Raw genomic sequence first — 25,577 nt, 5'->3', positions numbered from 1 at the left:
TTAATTATTTTTTAATACACTGTCAACGCTTCAGATTTAGATAAAAAAAAAACACTCGCAGATCTGTGAAAACAACATTAGGCAGCTAGCTGCTCATGTGGGTTGGGTTGGGTGGAATGCACGTTCATGGAGCCAATTGTAGACTAAAGTGAGTTTACTGCAGCTCCTTGCAATGCGTCATCAAAATGCAACCTCATTCCGTATTGATGTTCCGTTCTAACAGAATTGCATACCATTTAATTCAGTATGCTAGTCAATCAACTGGTAGTACACAACCAGCTGACATTGAAGGATTAATTGCCGTAGGCCGTGAGGAGCATTTATACCGGGAAATCGTATTGCTTCTATAGCATTGAAGACCACACACGTTGCTTCATTATAATTTGATTTCAAGAAATATTTTGAAATATTATGCAAATGGTAAATGACCGCAGTTCTACTTCTCCGATCATGAATTTATCGTAATTACTCAAGACTCGCAGCCTCATAACGCACACAATTTGAAAGGTTGTTCATCACATTACAGTCAACTCTCCCTTACTCTAAATTATCCAGCTCGATGGTTTCCTTTCCTAGTTACGGAGATTAGACTGTATTTTTCAATTTGAATCATATGGCTTGTATAATGAACTGATCATGACTTCTAGGTCGGTCACAATCTTCCGTAGAGTCAGTGTCCATTTCAATTCAGTCTAAGTTCATAGTTACTAAAAAGACATTTATTATTAGCTGTCCTACTGTCGCCTCCAGCATGAGTACCTATGCAGCATGATACCCATACATCCATTCACCATTCACCATTCCTAGTAACGTCAATCAACATGCCACTTGCCCCAATCGGATTAAGTTCTGGTTCTGAAGAACTATCTACCACTGGCAACTAGTTTGCATCGTAGTCCATCCAGTTAGTGCAATGCATACCAAATCAAGCATGGATGCAAATTGGCGGCAGAACTGGCGCTGTCAAACAACCAGACAAATTGATTATGATTGACAGACGAACCATGCCTCCACCGACAGACGCCGTGTTGGAGTTTTCCACCGGCGTCCGGCAGCTCAATGGACCCCGATGCTGTGTCTGAGAAAGTGATTTGTAAAACTAGAACAATAAATTCGATCGCACAAAGCGACCGCGCCGGATGGGAAAGTTGACTTTGAATCCGATCGGTGCACCCCTCGGTTGAAGGATAGAAAAAGTGCTCCACGTGCCATATGCGTCGTAGCAGTCGCCGCTTGCCATCGGATGCGCAAATTTATGCAATTGTTTCGATTAACGATTCGAAATTGATTGATGGAAAATTGCTCGAATCAGCGGGGAGCAATTAAATGGAATATCGTAAAATTTTATTTTACGCTTCTAGTGCTGCTATTGCTGTCGCTGATGCCATCATCGGAGAAGCATTCAATGAGAACTTGCACTCATAATTCGTTCGTTGAAGACGACGATGGCGTTGACGACTATCGCCGCCAGTAGCAACTTTGTTTGACGTTTGGAACAACTGTTCAAGAATATTCAACATTCCTTTCGAGGTGCATCTTGGACGGTCAATGGAGGAGGACCCGACATATTGTCACATCTACCATAATCAATATGCAACAGACGTCGGCAACTGCGAATCATAAATTGTTAATTGTGATTTCAAGTATGCTCAACATTGCGAATAAGCAGATTTACGACGGAAACTGAAATTTGCGTACAAATGCGTACATAAATGGGATGCAGAATATTGCCATCATAAAGTTAAAGGAAGGTCATGCTACTTGCTTTTCCTTGCTAATATTTTTTCAAATGAAAAATATAAAAACAATACATCACCTTTATTCCATTTACCATCTGCGTGGATCACTGCTGTAATCTTTCCACAAAATTGGAAGCTTTCACCGCAATCTAATGTCCCCCACTTTCAAGCGAAAACAGATGATCCTTTACCATCAAATGCGACAAAGTATCTGTCTTTTAGTTCGCTGGAAGCCAGGATTTTAAGTCGAATGAAGTGGAAGACTCGCGAAAACGAAAACTATTCTTTATAACACAAGCAAGAAAAAACGCCATCATCGTTCCCCCGTAGAAAGAAAAAAAACTAAAAGGATGAACAAACAGAAAAATTCCACAGTGCATAGCTGCATACATGCAACTATGCATGCATTCACGATGGAAAAACCCTCAAACACCACTTGAGCAAAGGATAGAAGCGAAAGAAAGCGAAAGAGTGGGAAAACTGTCGTAAATTCCTCTTATCACATGAGCAGTTAATTTTTATGGATTTGGGTCAAAACTATTGATGGTTTTTAGGGGTCCGTAAGGAGTTCGATGCAGCAGAAGGGATAGCGCTTCGAGAGGCAGCAGAAATGTTGAAATAGTTGCATATATCATACAAGCACTCGGGAGATGTTCCATCTACATGCACGTCTGCTTGGTGGCCGCCGCCGCCGCCGCGCTGCTGGACCGAGATATGATAGAACACATAATGGATGGAAGCAGATAGGGCGCACTTTGAATAGACTTTTGGGCCAGGGAAAATAGGTAGCAGATGCCTGTGAAATTACTGCCAGGTCAGCTATTTTGTGAGGGAATGCCTTGTGGCTATTGTGTAATAAAATTCATTTCGGTTTGAGCCAATTTTGCAACGTGGAAGTGAACCGCAGAATTGAAATTAAGATGTTGTAAAATTAATATTCAACCTGAACGCCTTCGAAAGATGAAACCAATCATTAAGTTGTCTCCCGATTTTCCGAACAATTACCAACCAACCCACAATATACAAACACTGTAAACAAATCACCCCGGGCGCAATGATCATCCATTAATGTTTACGCCGAACGATTCATATTTCCAATCCCATGAAATGGCAAAACCAACAGCGCGTCGTCGTTGAAGGTGCTCTTCCAAAATTTATCGACAAAGTAATAAATTTGCTAAGGCTGGGTGTATGAAAGGCGAATAAAAAAACATTAGCCAACACACCGCGGGAAAAGTGCTGATTGCAGGCAGGCTTAGCTCTTATCGGCGGTTGGCATCTACGGTTACGTACACGCATAATTTCGGGATCGACTCGCAAAAAAGGAAAAGCACAATCGGGATAAAAACGGATGAACAATGTTTTCAGTTTTTTAATCATGTTTGCAAGTATGTACGGGGGGGAGGTAGAATAACAACGAGGAATGCGACATGCGGAAAATGTTTTGATCCAAAGCGCAGTAAATTTGGAGAGTAAATTTGGTGAGTAAATTTGGTGAGAATCATGAATGTTGCAGTGGATCTGTTGAGCATTTCGGTTGGTTGGATGAGGCCAACTGGTTAACCGAACCATTAGAACGGTTACTCGCACCACAGCCTACAAGAGACTAGATGACCACTTCCATATTTACAGAGCTTTCTAAGCCTGCACCATTTTTATGCATTCGTATTTTGTTTTGCAAGCATAATTATACTAGGGGAAATGGATGTAATGTCGGCCTAAATGGCCCTAATTTGTGCCCATACATAAATTCAGCAATCGACTAAATTTTCAATAGCGACCAAAAATATCCAGTAATACCGTCGATGACGCGTTCATCTAGATAAATTTGATAAATAGCAGATTTTTAGCGATGGGTCCAATCTTAGATCCATAGGCCAACATTAGAGCCATTTCCCCTATATCCCCGGTATTCAGCTCTAGAGAAGACAGTCAAGTTCACTTGTAGACGGGACAGACTAGTGTGGATGGACTCCCGGACTGACAAGGGGGAGAAAGCCGGAACAACTGGCGATATTTGACTCTAATTGGGAACCTACTGGAACTAGAACTAATTTTTCGGATATCGGCTTTTCAGTCTCACGGTAGATATAAACGTTACCATATTTTATGTTCGACGTTGCGACCTTTGAACTTGGCCTTTTTCAGGATACATAAAGTTGTACCGTATTTTTATCAGCAGTTAAAGGCTGTGCGATTGATTTTCATAGCTATCGGATTCTCTTCAAAGATACCGAATCGTAAGTATTGATGCGTCAGTGGATAAACACTTCGATTTTTGAGTTTATAGCGCTGAACGAAAGACGGTACAGCTTTATATACCCTGAAACCTGCCAAGTTCAAAGGCCGAAACGTTGGACAAAAAGATTGTTACGTTTTGATCCACCGTGAGACTGGATAGCGATATCAAAAAAAAAACATATAGGGGAAATGGATGTAATGTCGGCCTAAATGTCCCTAATTTGGGCCCATACATAAATTCAACAATCGATTAAATTTTCAATAGCAACCAAAAATATCGATTAGTACCGTCCCAATGACGTGTTCATCTTGATAAAATTCATAAATAGCAGATTATTAGTGATGGGCCCAATCTTAGATCCATACGCCAACATTAGAGCCATTTCCCCTACTACTCCTCTATGCAATCGTATGACGCATAAGAGCAGTTTCACAGTGAAAAAAAAATATCCCTACTATCTCCGATTTGCATGAAACATTGCATAATTGATATTAGTGAGAGCAACTGAAAACTCTATATGATGCACATTTTCCCTGTTGATAACAAAACGAGTATTCAATTTGATGTTCTACTAAAGCAATGAAAACAATCTCTGATCACGCCTTCCTTCGGCAGGAAGTAAAGCCGTTGGTCCCCGGTCCATGAGTTCATGGGTTGATAGGTAGGGTCCAAGTGTGTGAACTGCCTTCCTGGCGTCGGTAGCATTGGTACTCAATACGGGAAACAAGATCGACGGAAAACAAATCAAGGAAAAAAAGCAGTGAAAACATAACTGCAACAACATGAAGGGTACCCACATCAAATTGCATCATGGAAAAAACGCTGTAGAAAATTATCTAGTTGACCGATCCTTTTCAAACTTTCAGACAATATAACCCATTAGTAAGCTTTTGGCATATTTATTTCATTCATCTTCAATACCATAACCGTACGCTCGCACCTTACGCTTAACTCCACTCATTAGGTTCTGTACAACATCTGACTGCAGCTTCTTCTGTACGGAAACTCACTTTTTCTTCATGTCTTCCTCAGATTTGACCTCCTTGGGATGCTTCCGTAGTGCCTGCTTCATAAAAGCGCAGTATTTTTCGATGGGCCTTAGTACCGGTGCGTTGGGGGGGGGTGGGTTCATGTCCTTGGGTACGAAAAGGACCCTGTTGGCTTCCTACCACTCCAGGACAACATTTGAATAGTGGCACGAAGCTAGATCCGGCTAGAAGATCGTAGAGCCCTCGTGTTGCTTTAACAGAGGAAGCAGACGCTTCTGTTCACAACTCCCCGTGTACAGGCCCTGGTAGTCACGAACGGCGCACTCCGTTTGCCACATGAGCAGATCGCTTGCCAAATCATGGATTTTTTTTTCCTTGATTTGTTTTCCGTCGATCTTGTTTTCCGTGCTGAGCACCAATGCTACCGACGCCAGGGAAGCAGCTCCCACACCTGGACCCTACCTATCGACCCACCAACTCATGAACCGGGGACCAACGGCTTTACTTTCTCTTCCGAAGGAAGGCGTGATCAAAGATGTTATGCCTCAGAAAGAGATAGGCAATCACGCTTACCACTACACCACCGGTGCCGCTACGAAATCATGGATTTCTTGGCAAACTTTGAAAGTTTCTGCTTCCTTACTTCCTTCGGAACATCAAACTTGAAGAACAGTAGCCCTGGAAGCTGCCGGTAGGCCGTCTTGACGTAAGTCTCATCGATCCATCATGAGACAATGAGGCTTCAGGTCAGCATCTGGGTGTACAGTTTCCGGGCCCGTGACTTTCGCACCGTATTTTGCTATTCGTCACGATTTGGAGCCTTCTGCACTTTGTACATAAGCAGTCCCTCCCGGTCCTTGGCTCTCTGAACGAAAGACTTGGATAAATTCAACTTTTTGGCCACATCCCTGACCGAAGCATTGAGATTCCGCTTAAACGCTTTCACGACACGCTTGTGATCCTGATCACTAATCCATTCTGACCGGATTTCTCCTTCTGTTCGATGCTCAGAGTTTCGTAGTAACGTTTAATCACACGATTTACCGTTGACTGCACAATTTCGAGTTGTTTTCCGATGTCCCGATGAGAGAGTAGAGGATTTTCTAGGTGCTGCAAAATCAATTCGTTACGTTGCTGACGCAATTTTTTCCAACAGTCGAAAAACTGACAGCGATAAAAAATACAGTGTAAACAATATACTGTAAACTACTTCTACCCAAATTTTCAAGAGAAAAAAAATCAATGGGTGATTTTCTACGGCGTTTTTTCCGTGATGCAATTTGATGTGAGACACCCTTTATTTTTGAAGAGCATATTTACAGCAAAGTGAAAACAAAATTTGTTATAAAATATGTCAATTGCAAAAACTGAAATCGAATTATGATTTCAGTTTGATGTTGATATCAAAATTTTATTTCTATTTGCTGTCATTTTGATGCTGGACTTTGCTCGGGAGGAGTAGGTAGGGTGGGTGAGCCAGAAGTGGAGGAACTAAGACAATTTAATTATTAAAATTTGAATCAACAATGTACGTACAATTTGCATACGTCAAACTATAGCTTTCAATCTGAATTTTGCTAGAAAAATATTAAATCGTATTAAATTGTGCATATATTTCGAAAACTTGTCCTCCAATAATAAGAACACAGTAGTAAAGGGCGAACACGAAATTATTGCGACACATTCAACAGGGCATAACTTTTTTACCATTGGGTAAAAATCAACCAAATTTTGCACACTTTCTCATTGATGTGTATTGTGCACATGCTGTCAAACTCGAAGTCGTGTTTTTCGATTCAACGAAAATGGAGGTGAACCAACGCGAGTTTAGAGAACAAATTCTTTCCAAACACCCGGAATTTCCTGACCTGTCGCACCGGCAGTTGGGAAAAATGTTGGTCTCCAGAGTGTTGAAGCGGTTCCAGGAGCGGTTGACGTTGGACCACGGCAAAGGAGCTGGAAGAAAACCAGGACCGGAGAACAAAAAGAAAGGTGAAGCGGATGATTAAAGCAAATCCCAACGTCTCAAGCCGTGATTTGGCTAAAAAGATCGGCATGTCGCAGAGCTACGTCCAGAATGCAAAGAAGAGAGCGGGACTACATACATACAAGGAACAGAACTTCCCAAACCGCGATGAGCGGCAACAATCGACGGCTAAAACTCGGGCACGGAAGCTCTACGAGAAGATGCTGACAAAATATGGCTGCTGTGTGATGGACGACAAAACGTATATAAAAGCCGATTTTAAGCAAATTCCGGGGTTGGAGTTTTTCACCAGCAAGAGCAAGTTCGATGTGGACGACAAATTTAAGAAGAAGAAAATGTCGAAGTTCGCCTCCAAATATCTCATTTGGCAGGCCATCTGCTCTTGCGGACTGAGGAGTGAGACTTTCGTGACAAAGGGCACAGTAAATGGCGAGATCTACAAATCTGAGTGCCTCGAGAAGCGCCTTTTTGCCGTTCTTGCAGCAGCACGACGAAGCTCCGCTATTTTGGCAGATTTGGCATCATGCCACTATTCTAAAAGTGTCCTGGAGTGGTATGAGGCCAATTCTGTCCATTTTGTTCCAAAGGACATGAATCCGCCAAACTGTCCGGAGCTGCGCCCGGTGGAGCAGTACTGGGCAATAATGAAGCGGGAACTTCGGAAGAGCAAGAAGACAGTCAAAGACGAGAAGGACATGTTAAGAAAATGGAAAAAAAAAACTGAGAAACTGGTACCGGATGACACTGTAAAGACTTTGATGGAGGGCATCAAGCGAAAATGCGTTCAATTTTACACTCAAGGCTCCATCGATTAACTTTTCTTTTGATTTTTGAAGTAAATATATATATAAAACTACCCTAAAATTTTGGTTTGATTCTAAACATTATAAGAAAATTGGCATGACATTTTCGGTGTCGCAATAATTTCGTGTTCGCCCTTTAGTGGTAGTTGCTAACTTTGGTTCGTATAGTAGTGGAACGCAATGGTTTCTTATGGGCTCCACTATCATAGGAACACTACCGCAACTATAGGTGCAAAGGAGTCAACATCTTATGGAAAATAAATTGTTTTCTGCCATTTTTGAGCTACTTTTAAGTTTGCAAATGCATATGTGCTTTATTTTAGGAGAGCTATCGATGAAAAATACTCTCATCCGGTTTTCCCTTACTATTCTGACACAACCCTCATAACCGCAACTACAGGTAAACCACTATTACTGGAACACCTACCCTACCAAAATCTTCGGGGAATCCCAAAAAAGTTCAGGTAAAATAAGAGATTTTATGGGAAGTTCAACGAGTTTCAACGAAGTATCCAGGGGAAGCTTAACGCCAGAAAATAAAATTAAGTTTTGAATTTTCTAAAACTATTAGAAAAGTATGTCAAAAATCTAAAACCATCAGTTTTTTTCATGTTCTATAATAAATTTACGTGTACATATTTTTTTCTATGTCATCATGGCACAAAGTTGGACTCAAGACCCCACAAGGAGTGAGTCTAACTGATTTTCATGATTAGACAAAAAAATGTCTACATGTAAATATTCTCAAAAATCTAAGAAAAAAATATTTTTAGAGAAACCAAAACGAGCGAGATTTATCTTTTATGTTTTCTGTGATAAGCTTCCCTTTTATTATTTTGTTCTAGATTCTGGAAAATAATGGGAATCTTCAGAAAGTCGTCAGGGAAGTCCAAATTACTCCAGGGAAGCTAAGAAGCTTCAGAAAAACTTCGATAACTTCACAGAAGTCCAGAGAACTTGTAAGTTACAAGATGAGGACGTGAAGTATGTGTTTGACACATGAAAGATAACTAAGGAAACTTCATAGAAGTTCAGAAAATTTTAGGGAATTTCCGAGAACTTCAGGAAACGTCCGGAAAATTTAATGATAATTTGCAATATGCGGTAGAATTCAAAAAGAAGTGCCATAAGATTCTGGGCAGTTTCTAGAAATTGGGAAAAGCTCAGGGAAAATCATTGCAGTTCCATTCATTTCTGGAAAGTTACGGTCAATTTTAAAAGGTTACCAAACTTTCAAGAAATGTGGAGAACTTCAGAGATGTTTAGAATAGTTCCGAAATATTTTGAGAACTTCACAGATGTTCAGGGATTGTCTAGGAAATTGAGGCAGGGCCGCCTTTACTACACATGGGAGACCCTGGTCTATTTTTTATGGGGGGAGCAATTTAATTTCAATTTTCAAATTCTACCTTCCATGAAATAAAAAGACTTGTGATAAACTTTTTTCTTATGAACTTTTCTACCAACATAATTTCATTCTAACATTCATTAAATATTACTTAACTAAATTTGTAAACGACATCACATGCCTGCGAATTTATTAATAAACGGGTTGAAACCAAATTTCATAATTTTTTCCTGAGGATAGGGTTAACTACCCCATTTCCGGCCTATTAAGCCCAACTCGCACTTAGTATTTCTTAATCTAGCGCAGTTTAGCACCAAACTGAATGTTATTACTACTGATGGGTTTCAAATTTATTTACCTTACCGTAAGTACCGTAAGATTTGATAAAGATAAACCAATCGTTTAGATATTGTCAAAAGTCTAACACTGCTTCTTGACGCCAAACTCGGCCTACGAATTCTTAACTCGGCTTAACGCATTGAAACGCTATTGAAACGCCAATGAATTCACTTCAGCCTATCGGATGAAGATAAAAATTGATCAGGTCGGAGAACTTCTTTTGTTTTTGGGAATTATGGGTGCAAACCTTCATATCACGCGTTCTCATTGACTTCATTCGGTAGCTTATTAACTAAATTATCGTACCAAACGCCTAATTGACTTGTTAACTCTGAAATCATGGGTTGATTTGAAGTTTTCTACTCGATAGGCCCAAAATCGGCGATTAGGCCGAAGTAGTTCTCTACCCTAATTCTTACAGTTGTAAAAACCAACTTCAGTGCATATGTATGACATAAAATATTTTGTACAGCTATTGATGTCATGCTTTTCAACAAAATGTTTAAGCTATTGACATTCACGAAACATGTTCACGACCTTCATCATTAATTTGAGCAATGTTATGACAATACATCGTAAGTGTATCTATTGAGACTATTTGTAAAATTTTGAGGCAAGACAAAATAGAATAAATCAGCATTACAACTCATCTACTGATGGTTTGAAATTCAGACTAGCTAACAGTAAGAGATGATTTTGTTTTGTTAGTGCATTGGAAAACTTGAAACAAACGTGAACATTATAGAATCCAGTTAATTGCAGATCACAAACTTCACCAACTTGGGTGCAAGGTCATTTCAGCTAAAATAATGTTTTTCGGAATAATAAAACCAAAAGATGGTATGATGGCATGTTTTACTTGTAACTTACAAGAAGAGGTTGCAAAGTATGCGTTTGAAACATAAAACCTGTAAATTTTGCTTTCTATGAGTCACAATCAGCGATTTGCTGATCGCTGAGTGAGTGAGTGAGTGAGTGAGTGTGTGAAAAATCGTTGATTGTGACTCTCATGAAGTGAAATAAACAGGTTTAATATGTCAAACACATTCTTTTAACCTCGTCTTGTATCTTACCATATCAAAATATGATCAGGGCATCTAATTATTTCATAATACAAAAAAAAGGTTGTTTTAGCTGAAATGATTATTTGCAACCTTGCTTGGGTGTTTTCTTTTCCATTGATTTGTTTTCCGTTAATCTTGTTTTCCGTACTGAGTATCAATGCTACCAATGCACGGAGGCAGCTCCCTCACCTGGACTCTGCCTATCGACCCATCAACTCATGAACCGGGGACCAACGGCTTTACTTCCCTTTCAAAGGAAGGCGTGATCAGAGATGTTATGCCTCAGAAAATCCAAATGCTACCGACTCGGATTGAACCAAGACCTTTTGGGGTGAGAGACAATCACACTTATCACTACACCACCGGCACCGCTAAAACGTGGGTGTTTCAAGAACTTTAAATAACCGATCACCAATATTTTATTTTCATTCACTCCACTCCTAGGTATCCTTCCACATGGTTGACCGAACCCTAAATAATTCTTCAAGATTTTTAAACTTCCCAGAAAGTCTAGAATCTCCTAATATTTTCACTAGAACTTCCTATATTTTCACATATATTATAATTTATTACTCTGAGCCAAGATCCCCCTTCAAATTGGCGGCCCTGGCTTTTGTCCATCATCGCTCTACCGTTAATATGGCACTGAGTTGGTTGATTCTTAGGATAGTTCTATTAAATTATGGGAAGTACCAAGAGTTTCCAGAGATTTGGAAAAAAAATAGAGACGTTCCGAGTACATCAGGAAAATAGCAAAAAATTAGGGAGCTTTCAGAAATTCCGGGACATTTTTAAAGCTTCAGAAACATACCTTAAATCCAGAAAGATACGGAAACTTCAGAGAAGATCCATGATCATTAGGTAAAATTAGGGTCGTATAGGGTAGTTCAGAGTAGTTCAAAAGTACAACGATTTTATGGAAAGTTCGTGAGCATTAAGGTAATCTTCAAAACTTCGATAGAACTTCAAGGCAGTTGTTTATGTATGTCCAGGAACATTGTGGGGACTGCAAAAAAGGTTAACTTCCATTTAATTCCACTTAAATAATTTTGGTATCCATGACAGATACGTATTTCGACTACAATGTGCAGTCTTCATCAGTGTCGATCCCACTAAAGACTGTTTGTGCAATTTCCAAACCTACGACTAGATGATAACGGCTTCAGATAACGGCTTGAGTGCGGTACAATCGATAGAACTGTTTCCACACATCGTAGGTACATGAGCAAATCGGCAATCATCTCTTTTTGCCAGTGGTGGCGGGGGGAATACTCCTCACCATCCCACTCTAACTGGGGAGTTTGGTAAAGAGAGATGATCAAACCGATTTGTATCTTCCTCAAAGTTTTGTCCTTGCTCGCTTTCTACTCTCTATATACAATTTTCACACTGCCGTACTCTAACGGAACTATCGATTCTATACTTTCATCTCCTTATCTATCGTATAAAATGACCACTTTAAGTCTGTTATTTGACGCTTGGCATCTTCAACTATGAACTTATCCTGACAACCAATGCCTACTGTGATTCTATACATACTTAGCTTGATTCAGTGACATTTTGAAAAAAAAATACTCTGAAAATGTATCTAACAAAATATTAGCAATTATAACGGAATTAAAAGGAAATAATCAACACACATAAAAGCTCTTCATGCGTTAAAGGCGTGTGTTTGGATTTTTTCATGTTCAACCTTTATATTGAAAATGACAAAGACAAAGGTTCAAATGGCCGAATTTTAGCAAAATTTTGGATGATTTGCCATAGCAAACAATTATGCATAAATTCATGCAAATTGGAGTGGGTTGAGTTTTTCCGATTCGTCATATGGCGTGAACTTTTCTTAAGTGGAACAAAAGGATGCTTAAGTACAGTGTTGGCAAAATCAGAAATCAATTGATATTTTTCCGCTCTCATGTGCTCGCAATATCACGCGTAATATTGGAACAAAATATCATGCTTGATATTGATTTTACAAGCTCCTTTGATATTGCGAGACTATTCACAACGTGCAAAGATCAAGCTGAGAGTTGACTCGACACAAAAATTATTCCATTGCACATCATTTTCTTAGAAAGAGAAAGCATCGTTTGCTATCTCTTTTTCATCTTCACCGATGGCAGACGCGAAGGGACTGCTGCAAGCCGTTATGGAAGTTTCGGTAGCATTCGGGAGTAAAGAAAAAATCATTAAACTCAATCTCACCACAGCTTGGTGAGATTCGCAGTTGGTGAGTTTTGTTAGCTTGATATTCCGAGCTGCGATATCACAGATTGCAAAATCAACCGCAGTTGTTTGCATGTTGATTTTTGTTCACGAAAATCAAGCGTGATCTTGGGCGTTGGTGAGATTTGATTTTTTGATATTTTTCCAACACTGCTTACGTAAGTACCAACCAAACTGGTTAGGTAAATGTGACATGGCAGTTGGATACCTGCTGATTAATAGTACATATTGATTAGTATATAAGTCGTAGATAAAATAAGGATTCTTCAATGGTGTTGAGTACTTGGCACCAGGGAGCCTCCCATTCATTTTGGCAAAAAAAAATGTTTTATGAAATTTTGGAATAATAATATTTTATGATAATATTTTGTTTTTGTATAAGCAACAAGAAAAGATTGTGAAGTTTGTATTTGACTCATAATAACTGCCAATTTTGCTACATCAGAGTCGCAATAAATGATTTAGTCATTTATCTCACTCTCTTCGTGAAAAGGCGATCAGAAAATCACTCATTGTGACTCTGTCAAAGCTGAATTTACAGGTTTTATGTAAATTCCATATTTCATATTATTCCATAATTTCATAAAAAAAATTTTAGTCAAAATGAATGGAAGGCACCCTGCTTGACACTGATGAAGTCTGCAGTTAGTAGACGAAATACGCGTATCTGTCAAAAGTTAAGCAATTATAACGGAATTAAAAGGAAATAAATCAACACACTTAAAAAGCTCTTCATGTTTTTTTTTCGATAATGTATTTGATCTGAGAAAAGAGAAAAAAACATGGATTTCTGATGAACCAATGAACAGGTTCTTATAAAAAAAATGAGCCGTGAATCATTATATGATATACTAACAAAGACGAACAAGTACAACAAATACTATCGGGACAAATACTATTAGGTTTTGGAATTTTAATGTGTACGTTTAACAGTTTTAAACGCAGAATGATGACCAACAAATCTTGATAAGAAATTTCCCGTTTTTGTCCTGAAATTTTGGAAATTTTTCCAGATGTGCGATGAACATTTAAATTAAGCATAAACCCGAATGCGATTGAACCGAATCAATCACTAGGTTACATAGGTCATTTCTAAGACAGCAACATTATTCTGTATTATGAATTTGGTTCTGCGTTCGAAGTTTTCAAAATTTGTCTGTTGTCCAATTCACTCAAAACTATACAAGATTTTATTTGATTGTGCTCAAGCATTTCCTTTAGAATAATTTCTCTCCACAGAGTTCTTTCAAAATTGTTCTAAATTAATTTAAGAATCTCTCTGGAACTCTCTTGAAAATTTCTTTATAACAGTCCAAAAATTCTCTGCCATACACTCACAAAATTATTTAAACTTTTTCGAATCATTCACTGAAGATTCCTTCTAATTTTATCTTCATATTTGTTTGAACACTTCATAGCATTCCCATGTAATACCCTTCAGAATTGTTTGACCAAAATTATCTTGGAGTTCTTATCTAATTTCCAGAATTTGAACTAAATTCAAATAATCAGTAATTCCTAAACACGTCATCGGTAATGAAAGTTTGTGATTTACATTATTCTTTTCAGGAAATGAGTGAGGTCATCTTTAACATTTGAAACTTCCCATGCTTTATGGTTATCGCTCATCTAAAAAAAGGGAATCACACTGTTACATGCACAGCACAGAACAAAACAATTGCACATCGATTCCTGGAAGCAATGTACTATCCATTGCCTAGGCATTTCACACACTCATATTCCTTGCTTTGCAAATGATACTGGCATATTCCAAATTGATGCAAGTGTTGACTTCCATATCATCACTTCCATCCGATGCGATCCAAAAACCGTTCACAACATGTGTACTAAACAGGAACAGTACTGCAGGGCTTGATTCCGAAAGACTTGATGCACATTTACGGATGAGTAACGTTTGAAATCATGTGCACACCATCAAGCAAATAGATTCCTGATATTCAGAGGATTTCATCAAAAGGATTGTACCCTGGGGCAATGGATACAATGTTCGCACTGAGTGATTGAAATGTGAAATTGCGATTGTTCGGATTCGGATTCCCCCTCTTTTGTTCAGAGCCGTGTTGTATTCATCATACTCGATAGCTGCAAAATCTGGACGTTCTGCTCTCGCCTGAAGCCGTATCAAGAATTTGACCTATTTTGGCATATGCATGAAATAATTTTCCAGGATCATCGTGCTTGATAATCGATTACTTAGAAGAGTTTACTCACCATAAACTTGCTGCCCGCCATCGCTGCCTCACGTTCGTTGTTCCTTCGATCCGTGTACTCGACGTACATTTTGATTGCCGCTTATTTGCACCCTTACCACACTCTCACACTCTCGTTGCGATAATTTCCCAGCCACTGAACGCTTCCCGTGGAAATTTTCCTTTTTATTTAGAATTTCGATATCACAAAACACCACGTTTTATCACCTTTTTTTTCCTTGGCAGAGCCCAGCTCCTCACATCCACAAGAAACGCGCTTTATCTTCCTTACACTGCGGGGCACGACCGATGGCAACCGAGGAGTAAAATTGCCGCACGTACGCCCCCGTTTTATGCCTCTATCACCTTTATTGATGCTATACTTTGCTTGCTTATTTATTAAATTGAATTACGGACTTTTTTACGATCCAGTGCGCGTGCACACTCACATTTCCAGCCACTTCTGGAGTGCCCCAGAACTGGATTAAGATCGGAAATTGATTGCTATTTTTGGGGCACCGGACCCATTCACGCACGCACAATCAGAACTTGCACCGGGGGGGGGGGGGGGGAATTTGCTTATAAATTTTGGAATATACTACTATTCACTATATATTCACAGCTTCTGTCACGCGAAAACAACGACAAGGAGAGGCTCGAAGATTGAGAAACGTACAAGCTAACAGCTAATAAAAAATCGAACTTTTAATTTCTTCTTGAACATCCTATTATTTTGGAGGTAGGACGTTTACACTTGAATATGCTACACAAACATGGTTCTGTTCGGCGGCCGAATGATGCTAAATCCGACCGAGCCTGAAGCTACTATTTATTGAACACTTTTCACCAAATTTCACCCATTTCAGCTTACGCGCGTGGAGGCAACTTAACTTGCCTTGGCTTTCAGTCTTTTGATTTCATCTCATTGGTTGAAGATGGTTGCTTCTATGGTGACCACTCTTCGGCTTCGTATCGGTCTTCACGTGGTGTGTCAGTAACTGCTGTGCTGTGCTCGTCTACTACACAGCCTGTAATGAAATAAGGAGATGGGTTCATTTGCTGAAACATGTTTTCACTTCCCCGACGACAGGGGAAAGAAAAAGAAGGAAAACATAACAAAAGTGTGACCAGAAAGGAAAATGCGAAAATTAAATTTTCCCATTTTTCTCGCCATTCACGCTTGGATGGCTATTTCCGCAATATGCTCTTCCACTCTGCCGCTGTTGATTTTTTATTTTTCCTTTTGCGTCCAGTCTACTATAGAGTGACATTCTATAGGTTGTTGAAGGTATTGATTTTCAAAACGTGTCGTAACTCATGATCGGTCTAAAACTTTTTTTCCCTTTATGAAACGTATTTTTACATTGAAGGTATTTTTGAGCCTCAGGGTCGGCTCGTAATGTTACCTAATCATAGAATAGACCGAGGTTCCAAATACTAATTTCGTATAGAAATATGTCAGTTGCATAAAGAAGTTGCAAATTATGTGCTTGACACATTATACCTAAACCTTATTAAATTTGTCGAACCTCTTAACGGAATCCCTTTATGAAGAGCTTTGAGCGTGTTGGTTTATTTCCTTTTAATTCCATTATAAATAATTGCTTATATTTTGACAGATACGCGTATTTCGTCTACTACAAGCAGACTTTATGAGTACTTGGCACTGATGAAGTCTGCAAGTAGTAAACGAAATACGCGTATCTGTCAAAAGATAAGCAATTATAACGGAATTAAAAGGAAATAAACCAACACACTCAAAGCTCATCATACCTGTCAATTTTGCTTTTTGAGTATGATGTTATGATAACTGAAAAAAAGCTGATTGCGATTCTAAGGAAGCGAAATTGCCACGTTTTAAGTGGCAAACACATACTTTACAACATTTCCTTGTATCTTACACATAAAAAGTAAGATCGAAACATCTAATGATTTATCTGAAATGAGTATTTGCAACCTTTCTCTAGACAAATAAAACCAAACATGAAAATAACCTAAAAAATCTATACTCAATATTGTACCCTCCCGTTCGCATCAAATCTGATTCATTCAAAGGGCACACACAATCCAGAACCGTGACCATCATTTCCAATCGCCACAGGCAAAGCATTCAACTCCCTGCCCGGAACGGATGCACAACAATGTAACGAACTGGTTGATCTAATAAAACGTTCCAGCCAGCCATTGCTCATGTCATACGCACGCACTAACGAAGAAAGAATGAAAGATAATCATCGTAATTGCAAACAAAGCCATTCAATTTACATCGATAAAATCGAATTAATTCAATTTCATTAGCCATTTGTTCGGATACAAATCGAACGAACCTGACCGTGTGCCGACGTCGTCGTCATCATCGTCGTCGTCGTCGTCGTTGGTCGTCCGGCCATGCTGTGCTGTGCATACTTATGCCAATAAATGTTCTACGACTCGGTCGGCGCATGTTGTGGAGGAAGGAACCGACCCCGAGGGTCCAATTGTGCTCGCACTCTCTAAGTTGTATTGCATTTCAAACCAATCGCAGAGCCAAGGGTTAAACTGTTCTATTTATCAAAACAAAGTCCCTTTCGCCGATATTGCTCCCTTGCTGATTAGATGGGATATTCTACCGAATGCGCTCCGAGCCCTTTTCCAGTACAATCAATAATATTTTAATTAGACTCACTCAGTCCAGTCGCCGCCCTCGGACGCCACCACGTGGAGCCGGTGCGTAATTGATATTGTTATTGATGGTCAGAGGAATTGCAGTCGTACATTTTCACACTTGGCATTTGGAGGCAGAGTTCCCAGGTTCGTTTGCAATAAGGTGCAGCCCCAACAGCAGCAGCAGCAGCGGCAGCATCGGGTGTTCCCATTCCAGCAGACAAATGATGCTAAACACACGTCTGCCAGGGAGCCCTCCGGGATAGTTGGAAGAACGAGTCTTGATTATGAAAGGAAATGGAGGAATTAGCTAATGAAGGAACGTTGAATGCTACAAACCTGGACGAAACACGAACTTGGCGCCCTTCGCGTATGAGAATTATCATAGGTAGTGCAAAATTGATTCTATCACATTCTGTAGAATGACTTAGGCATCATTCACGTGCTGAGCAAATGATAATGAACACAGATGATCAGCAAAAATCTATTGAAGCGTGAGTACTAGACTGATGCAAAATTTGAAATTTTTGCTCCACAGTGCTCAAACGGTTTCAAATCAGGTCCTGATTAGCCTCCCAAAATTTAAACTCATTTTGTAAGAAACTGACTTGGCACAAACTATTCGAAGTTTGTATGGAAATTACTATGGGAAAACCAAACTTTTTGTTCATTGTCTTCTACCCATTTTCCATATTGCTTTTTCGAAAATTTGTATAACTATTCTTACGGGAAATTTTCTAAGCTACAACTTTATGCAATATAGTTTTTCAGCCAAATGTCAAATTAAAATGTAATTAATTGTTTAAGAGATTGATAATCTTATGGCATGATCAAGCAGCTGTTCTGTGGGCAACACTGTATTCTGCAGTGTGATATAGTAGCCATGATATTTGTGCTCTATTCTTCGCACCAGAAACACCAATGTTGCCTGCTGAACAGTTGATTGAGCATAATCATAAGACATCAGCGACTTGAATCATTAATAACTTTTGTCCTTTACATTTGATTGAAAAGTAGTTTTCAACAAAGTTGTAGCTAAGAAAATTTTCAACAATCACAGCTATCATTTTCAAAAGCATAGTGATGTGGTGCATTGTTAGATAGATATGAACAAAAACATAAGTTTTCCCATAGTCATTCCCATGTAAACTTGAAATGGTATGTGCCAAGTCAGTTTCTTACTAAAGTAGTTCAAATTTTGGGAGGCTAAACAGGACCCAATTTGGAATCGTTTAAGCACTGTAGAGCGAAAATTTCAAATTTTGCATCAGTCTAGTGAGTACGTGTACGCTACGATAAATAACACAGCATAGATGCACAGTGGTTCCCCCGTAGACCATCAATCAAAACATTGACATCAAGAAATTATGTTTCCTTCTCGTCATTATATGGACTTACATGAATGTTTCAAAGTGGAATACTTGATTTTACAAATTTTGAAAAGACTTTCTCGAAATCAGGTCGTATAAACGTGGGTGGTGCGAAATTTTACTTTGAATTTGGTCAATCCAATGAACACTTTTTCGTCAGTAATAATAGTTTGACATGATTTAACTGTATGGTTTTGTGGTACCCCTACACTGGTGCGCACCTCAGTAACAATTTTGGTTTGATAAGAGTTCTGTAGACCATGATTTAGAGCAGCATTGTAGCATGCTTGAGACCAGAATTTCAAAAACAAAAATGTGTATCCATGTTCCGGAACCTGAAAAAAAATCAGGCCTCTGAATTTTAATCTTTATTTGTTACTGAAGATAAATCTGGTCTGAATCTATTAAATTCAAGGAGTGAAATAAAATAGCTAAGAAAATTAAATGTTTGCATTATAAAATGTATTATTATCTTTAAAATTCTTTATCAAGTGAATTTTAAAATTCCCTGAATGGTGATAAAATTCCAAAAGAATTCCAGGAATATCTAGGAAAATAAACATTCCAGATAAAAAAAAACACCCTGTTATGTCAAACACAAATGCACAAAAACACAGTGCAGTACTACAAAATAAAAAAATAAAAAAAAATACGGAGCCAAAAGTCCTTAACTCAACTAGGAGGTTGTAGTATTACTAGTTATCGAAAAACATTTTAATTGGAAAAAGTTCAGTAAATTTTCCATTACAATCTATCGGTCTATAAAAACTTACAAAAGTCCAATAGAATTAACATTGTCATTTGAAAACTTTGATCACTTACTAATACGCAAAGTAACCATTGGCAAATTTATTTCACGTTTTTGAATAGTACAGCTGAGAAACGGCAGTTCGCGTTTCCGGACGAAAGGCGCTTGTCGAATGTTGTCGTCGTGTTTGTGCGTTGAAATTGTGTTTCAGAAATGCAATTGAAGTGTGCCATGGCATCTGTTAGTCACGTTTGTTTTCGGTCACTGGAGTTTTTTTTATATCTTTACTAGCTGAGTGTGCCCGGTCTTGCTCGGGATTCAATATTAGCTTGAGTTTATGCGCCGATTTAAAAAAAAGCATGCTATATTGTACGTAGCCCCCTCCTATTATCTAAGGGGCTACCCCCTATGATTATCTCCTTATACACCCCCCCCCACTCGCCCCACATGCCTAATTTGGTTCCATTTGCTTGATTAGTTCTCGAGTTATGCAGAAATTTCTGTTTCATTTGTATGGGAGCCCCCCCTTACAGAAGGGGGAGGGGTCTCGAACCATCATAAGAACCTTCCACGGCCCCAAAAACCCCTGTATACAAATTTTCACGCCAATCGGTTCAGTAGTTTCCGAGTCTATAAGGGTCAGACAGACAGACAGACAGACAGACAGAAAATCATTTTTATATATATAGATAGATAGATTAAGGAGACTTTCAGTCCTGGGCTGGTTCGTCTCAGGATACCCCAGAAGGATGGCATCTCTAAGAGGGAAAAGGTACAGAGTTTTTTTTTCTTAATTTACAGAGTTGAATGAGACTATGTCCGAAAGGAATTCCGAAGGGGAGATCCCCGATGGTTGCGGTTCCAGAGGGGAACCAGCACTAAAATTTGTTGTTGTATTTATTTTGCCTAACTGTTCTATGTTGCTGTCACCTTCTATATTTTTTGTTTTGTTTTCAGGACCCCAGCAGAGCCCCATCGGTATAAACTGCCAGGAGAGACCTGGCACCCGCTACCGGTAGGGATGGTCGGGCCTACTGTAATAATATTCATGGATTAGGTTCTCCTGTAGATTCCAGCCACCTTCGCGAAACATACTAGTTCACTATGGGAAGGTTCCATACAAATAGGTGGTCAAAAATATGTCGGTCTTTAAAACTATGTTTTTGCCACCCTTGATGTGTGCGATAGCATTTTATATAGCCAAAAGTTGAAACGTTGAACTGATGATTATCATGATGTGCCCTCATATCAAAAATGAGCGCTAGAGTGCATAATCGACTTATTTGTAATCCATCCGGTGTTTGATGAATGAAAAAACAAAATTTTCAATTGATGCGTTCTCGAGATAGAGCAAGTAAGTGCAGATGTAACCTTCGCTGAAAGTTAGCACTAGGATTGTACTTTATTCTCTTATGAACAGTTGAGCGAACCGAGGTGGACTTTTTAAATGCGACATGATTTAGTTTTGAAAAATCGTAATTTTTTAGTATTTTTTCATGTGACTATCCATTTTGGTCGATTTGTAATGTAGATAACCCCAATGGAAAGCTTAGATTTCAAGCTTTGAAATGGTATGTTTCAATAATTATACACTACTGTATAACATTTTTTTTTTTTTTTTTTTTTTTTTTTTTTTTTTTTTTTTTTTTTTTTTTTATTTATTATAGTCACTTTAACGCTCTTGGGTCATTCGTGACTTGTCCGGGGGTGAGATTTGAACTCGTGACTTTGGCGTCAGAGGTATGGATGCTAACCACTACGCCGGGGTCGCCCCCTACTGTATAACATATGGGAATCATAAGATTATAAATACGCTAGATTTCTATGATTTTCCGCTTGTTTCAACTTTGGTAGCATGTATCTTCCGTTAGCCAATATATTAAGTTGAAATATTTTCAGCTTTGCTTAACTAGAGTATGTACTCTCAAGCGTAGCATGTCGACCGTCACCAGCAGCAACAAATTTATTGCGGTTGAAATGAAAAATGCAATTTCATCAATTCTGGACACACCTTCGGCGGACACCTGCACAGCTGTAAAAGCGGCAGCCAAATCAGCGGCAACAGCAGCAGTAGCGGCAATAACAACAACAACAACGCACTCAATTAACCAACTACCTGCAATAATTTCCACACTCAAGAATGAGTTAGCGGACTCCCAAAGTACTCTAGCATGTGAAATAAAATCTCACATAGAAGAAATGGCAAAATCTCTTTCAACACCAGCCGTCATCATTTCCAAGAATTACACAATTGACGAACCAGCCCCCAGCTGGCGAATCTTGGGAAATAAAAAAGTATGGAAGCGTGACTGGACAGAATATGACGCTAAGCAACATTCCCGCCGTCTCCAGGAAAAAACGAGGAAAAAGCCAGACTTAGGGACAAAAAACGCGGCAGTAACAACTACACTATTGGCAATTGCAACAATAACAACAACAACAACAACAACAACAACAACAACAACTACAACTACAACAATAACAACAACAACTGCAATAACAACAACATCAACAACAACAGGACCCGAAGCAGCCAGCAGCCAACAGCACTGCATTACCTTTGGATAAAGAACTTTTGGCTGCTGCACGAATACAATTTTCTCGGCCACCCAAAGAAAGCGGACTAAATTTCATTAATTTCGAAAAAGGGGAAACTATTAACCCTTAACGAACTGAAAAACCAACTGAGCGAGAACACCCTCCTCTTCTGGACCCCATGCGTCCGCCAATAGTGAGACTTACTGAACAGTCCGTAACTGGCGACCAACGCTTCCTGAAGGCGCGTCTAAGGGACCCGAAAATTATGGACATTGTTCGGACCTACCTCTCCTTCCTGCATGACCAGCCATCATCAACATGTATTCGCGGAATCACCAAAACCAGTGCTATTCTAATGCTAGCAGCTGAAGGACTACCAAAAGACAGAAATCTCCTGCACGAAATTTTCCTGGACGTCCATGAAGAACTTGGAATTACTCGAAACGACGCCTTGGCAGACCTGCAATCCTACCGTACATTCCTGTCCAGTGAACGCACGCAACGGCTACAATCTACTAGGGAGGCCGCCCTCAAATTTTACAATCCTGTAAATTTTCAACGCCGCTGACGCACCTTGAGGAAGACTCATTATTTCTATATAACGATGCTCGGCATGAGACTGAGGTAACTAATAATAACAATGACCATACTTTATCAACCGACGTATTTCCAACAATTTCTTCACACAGACAGAATGCGACTGAAATTTTTTTTGCAGTTGTACCTCTACTACCGGGTCGTTCTGGAAGGCGTCCCGGACGTTTCCCAGGACACCGAAAAGTTCTCGTGGTCCGTGGAATTATTTATTAGTATGTGTTCGACCGTCATTGTTGTTCTGCAGGTGTCGCATCTTTGGCGGAAGTTTCCACCGCTGCTGCTGCCCATGTTGTGGGTGATGCGGGTGTGTCCGGTTCGAGTCGCTGATCGTAAAAACTTGGAGCATCCCTCCAGGGGAGGGTTATCCCTTTGGTCTTCCGGATTCGTGGTCCCATGCCGTCCAGAGGGTTGACTTGATCCATATTTTCAGGTCCTGTCTGGGGCCGAAGTGTAGGCGAGTCTGCCACTTCGTCCAATGGCTGCGAGGTGGTCTGCTTTATTGTTTTCGGCAATTCCGCAGTGTCTCGGTATCCACATGAAAGTGTAGCCGGGGGGAGTGTGATTTTGTATTTTGGCCTGAATCCAAGGGTGGCGGGCGGTTTGGCAGATGCCAGTGTCGCAAGGGCGCCTTTGTATTATATCAGGTGAGATTTTTCCTTTATTTGTCTCTTAACTTTCTTTCCATTATTGAATCCACCACCCAAGCAAAGTCTGACATCAAATTGAAAACTAAATTTGATGTTGTGATGTCGCTGATAATGATTACTCAGGTTGCTGTCGGTTTGGTCGTTTTAGCGGTTAAAATATCAAAATTGAGAGGAACATAATCTTCCTGTGACATCACATTGAAAACTAATTCCGGTATCAGTGAGAGCAAAGTTAAAACTCAATTTGATGTATATTTTCCCGGTTGATAACAAAACGAGTATTCAATTTGATGATCTGCTAAGACAATGAAAACAAAACTGCAACAACATTTTTTATCGAATTTGTCAATTATGATTTAATTTTGATGTTGATATCAAAATTTGATTTCGGTTTGCTATAATCTTGATGCTGAACTTTGCTCGGGCAGGGCACCCGATTGTACCGAAATTTACCAGGAGAGTGGAAATGCCAACTCCCTGTCTTTAACATTTCGTGAATAGAGGGTGGGCTCTTCTTCCCACTCATTGGGGCATGCTCGTGAATGGCCTGTTTTTTGAGCCTCTTGATTAAAAAAAAACCTTCATACAATGGCACGTTGAGTACAATTAGAGGTTATTTAACTTTATCAAGCCGAAGCGTGAGTGGTAGTTCAATATTATCATCATCAGCTGAGAAACGGCTATAGCAGTGTTTGTAATATCTTATTAGGACCGTTAAAGGCGGAAAGCGCCACTTATTTGGCTAAGAGAAATTCCAGTTTCCAGGATCCAGTTTTCTTCCAGGTTAGTTAGGTGCATTTTGTTAGTTATTTTTAAAAACCTTTTTTTTTTTTTTCTTTATTAAAGAGACTTTGCCTTGGGCTGGTTCGTCTCTCACTTAAAAAAAAAAACCTGTTCGCAACCCAGAATACAATGTTATTCAATAAATTTCGTAGGCCATAATTGAGAACGCGCCTCAAAATGACGTCCCACCGCAGTGTAGATTTTAGTTAGTGCAAAAATACGGCAAGATCATGGTTCCTAGAAATCGAAAAATACGAAACTGTCACTTAACATTTTTGCTTTAAAAAAGAGCATTAAGTATACAAAATTTGTCTCAAAAATAGGCAATTTATTTACGGATTATTATTTCACGGCAGATGTGGTACAGTAAAGACCCGATTTTGACAGACCCTCCAAGCATCAGACTTTTATCTTTCTATAATTTAACATAATCAGAATTCAAAATCTTTCTCATTCATCTTCAAGATGGATGTTGAAGGTATACTTTGTTGCAAAAATACCACTGAAAAAGCGCATGGGTTTCGAGGAATATTAGAAATGATTTTCAAATCGGGACATTACTGTATTAGTTTTTCATTACTATTGTATATTATTTTGAATCGATTTGTTTTTCAAAATGGCTCAAAAATGATTAAAATATAACGGATCATAGGAAAGTTGGTGCAGATTAACGCCAAGTTCAGTCTAAAGTTGATATTACGTTACATAAGCTATCTTGTTAACACATTTCTCTTATAATAGTCATGAAGTGTGATGATTGATATCATTTAAAAATAAATTGTGTAGTAACTTTTACTGCGTATGTTGTGAGTGTTACACACATACATGATGAGACTATAGTAAATGACTATTTTTATTTCATTTGACATGGGGAAGTGGGAAAACAAACCGTCATCTATGTGTGCTAGATAGAGAATGACAATTAAACGTCAAAAAGGTTTATAATCGTCTCTGGAGCCCCAAACTTTCTCTTTCTCGTTCTTGCCTACTGAACTGTCACACTGCACAGTGGTCCAGAACGCAGATTTAGGTGGAATGATAAGTTTTGAGCCTGAAATTGAAACTTTAGATTAAAAGTCTCTTCTACAAAGTTGTTCCTTATAGTTAGGTTCTCATTTTTATGACAATGAATTCTAGGGTGGTTCCTATTATCATTAAAATCAAAAATCTAACTTTTTTGTTTGAATAAATTAAGGTATACATTTTTCGGCAAAGTTATAGCTGAGCTAATTTCAAGCAACTTTGTTGAAAACAACTTTTTTTGATCTCTTAAATTGGCCGATTCAGAGCTATTTTCTTGAAAT

General features: G+C 39.1%; 1 protein-coding gene and 1 long non-coding RNA gene across 2 annotated transcripts in view; both read right to left on the bottom strand.

Moving 5' to 3' along the window:
• LOC135713122 (uncharacterized) overlaps window positions 1-21,362 on the bottom strand; it is a 388,886-nt gene extending 367,524 nt beyond the window's left edge. Inside the window, exon 1 of the long non-coding RNA XR_010518707.1 lies at window positions 21,313-21,362. This is a non-coding gene — a long non-coding RNA (uncharacterized LOC135713122). The remainder of the gene's footprint in view (window positions 1-21,312) is intronic.
• Window positions 1-25,577, bottom strand: part of LOC135712932 (facilitated trehalose transporter Tret1-2 homolog) — a 400,438-nt gene that overhangs the window by 304,030 nt on the left and 70,831 nt on the right. The window contains exon 2 of the mRNA XM_065236032.1: window positions 14,970-15,975. Coding sequence (XP_065092104.1) covers window positions 14,970-15,038 — 69 coding nt within the window. The 5' untranslated portion in view covers window positions 15,039-15,975. The remainder of the gene's footprint in view (window positions 1-14,969; window positions 15,976-25,577) is intronic.

This window comes from Ochlerotatus camptorhynchus, unplaced genomic scaffold, assembly GCF_037179485.1.
Source record: "Ochlerotatus camptorhynchus isolate MF236.1 unplaced genomic scaffold, CSIRO-AGI_Acam_v1.1 ptg000040l, whole genome shotgun sequence".
Classification (NCBI taxonomy): domain Eukaryota; kingdom Metazoa; phylum Arthropoda; class Insecta; order Diptera; family Culicidae; genus Ochlerotatus; species Ochlerotatus camptorhynchus.
This window is presented reverse-complemented; position numbering and strand designations above follow the sequence as displayed.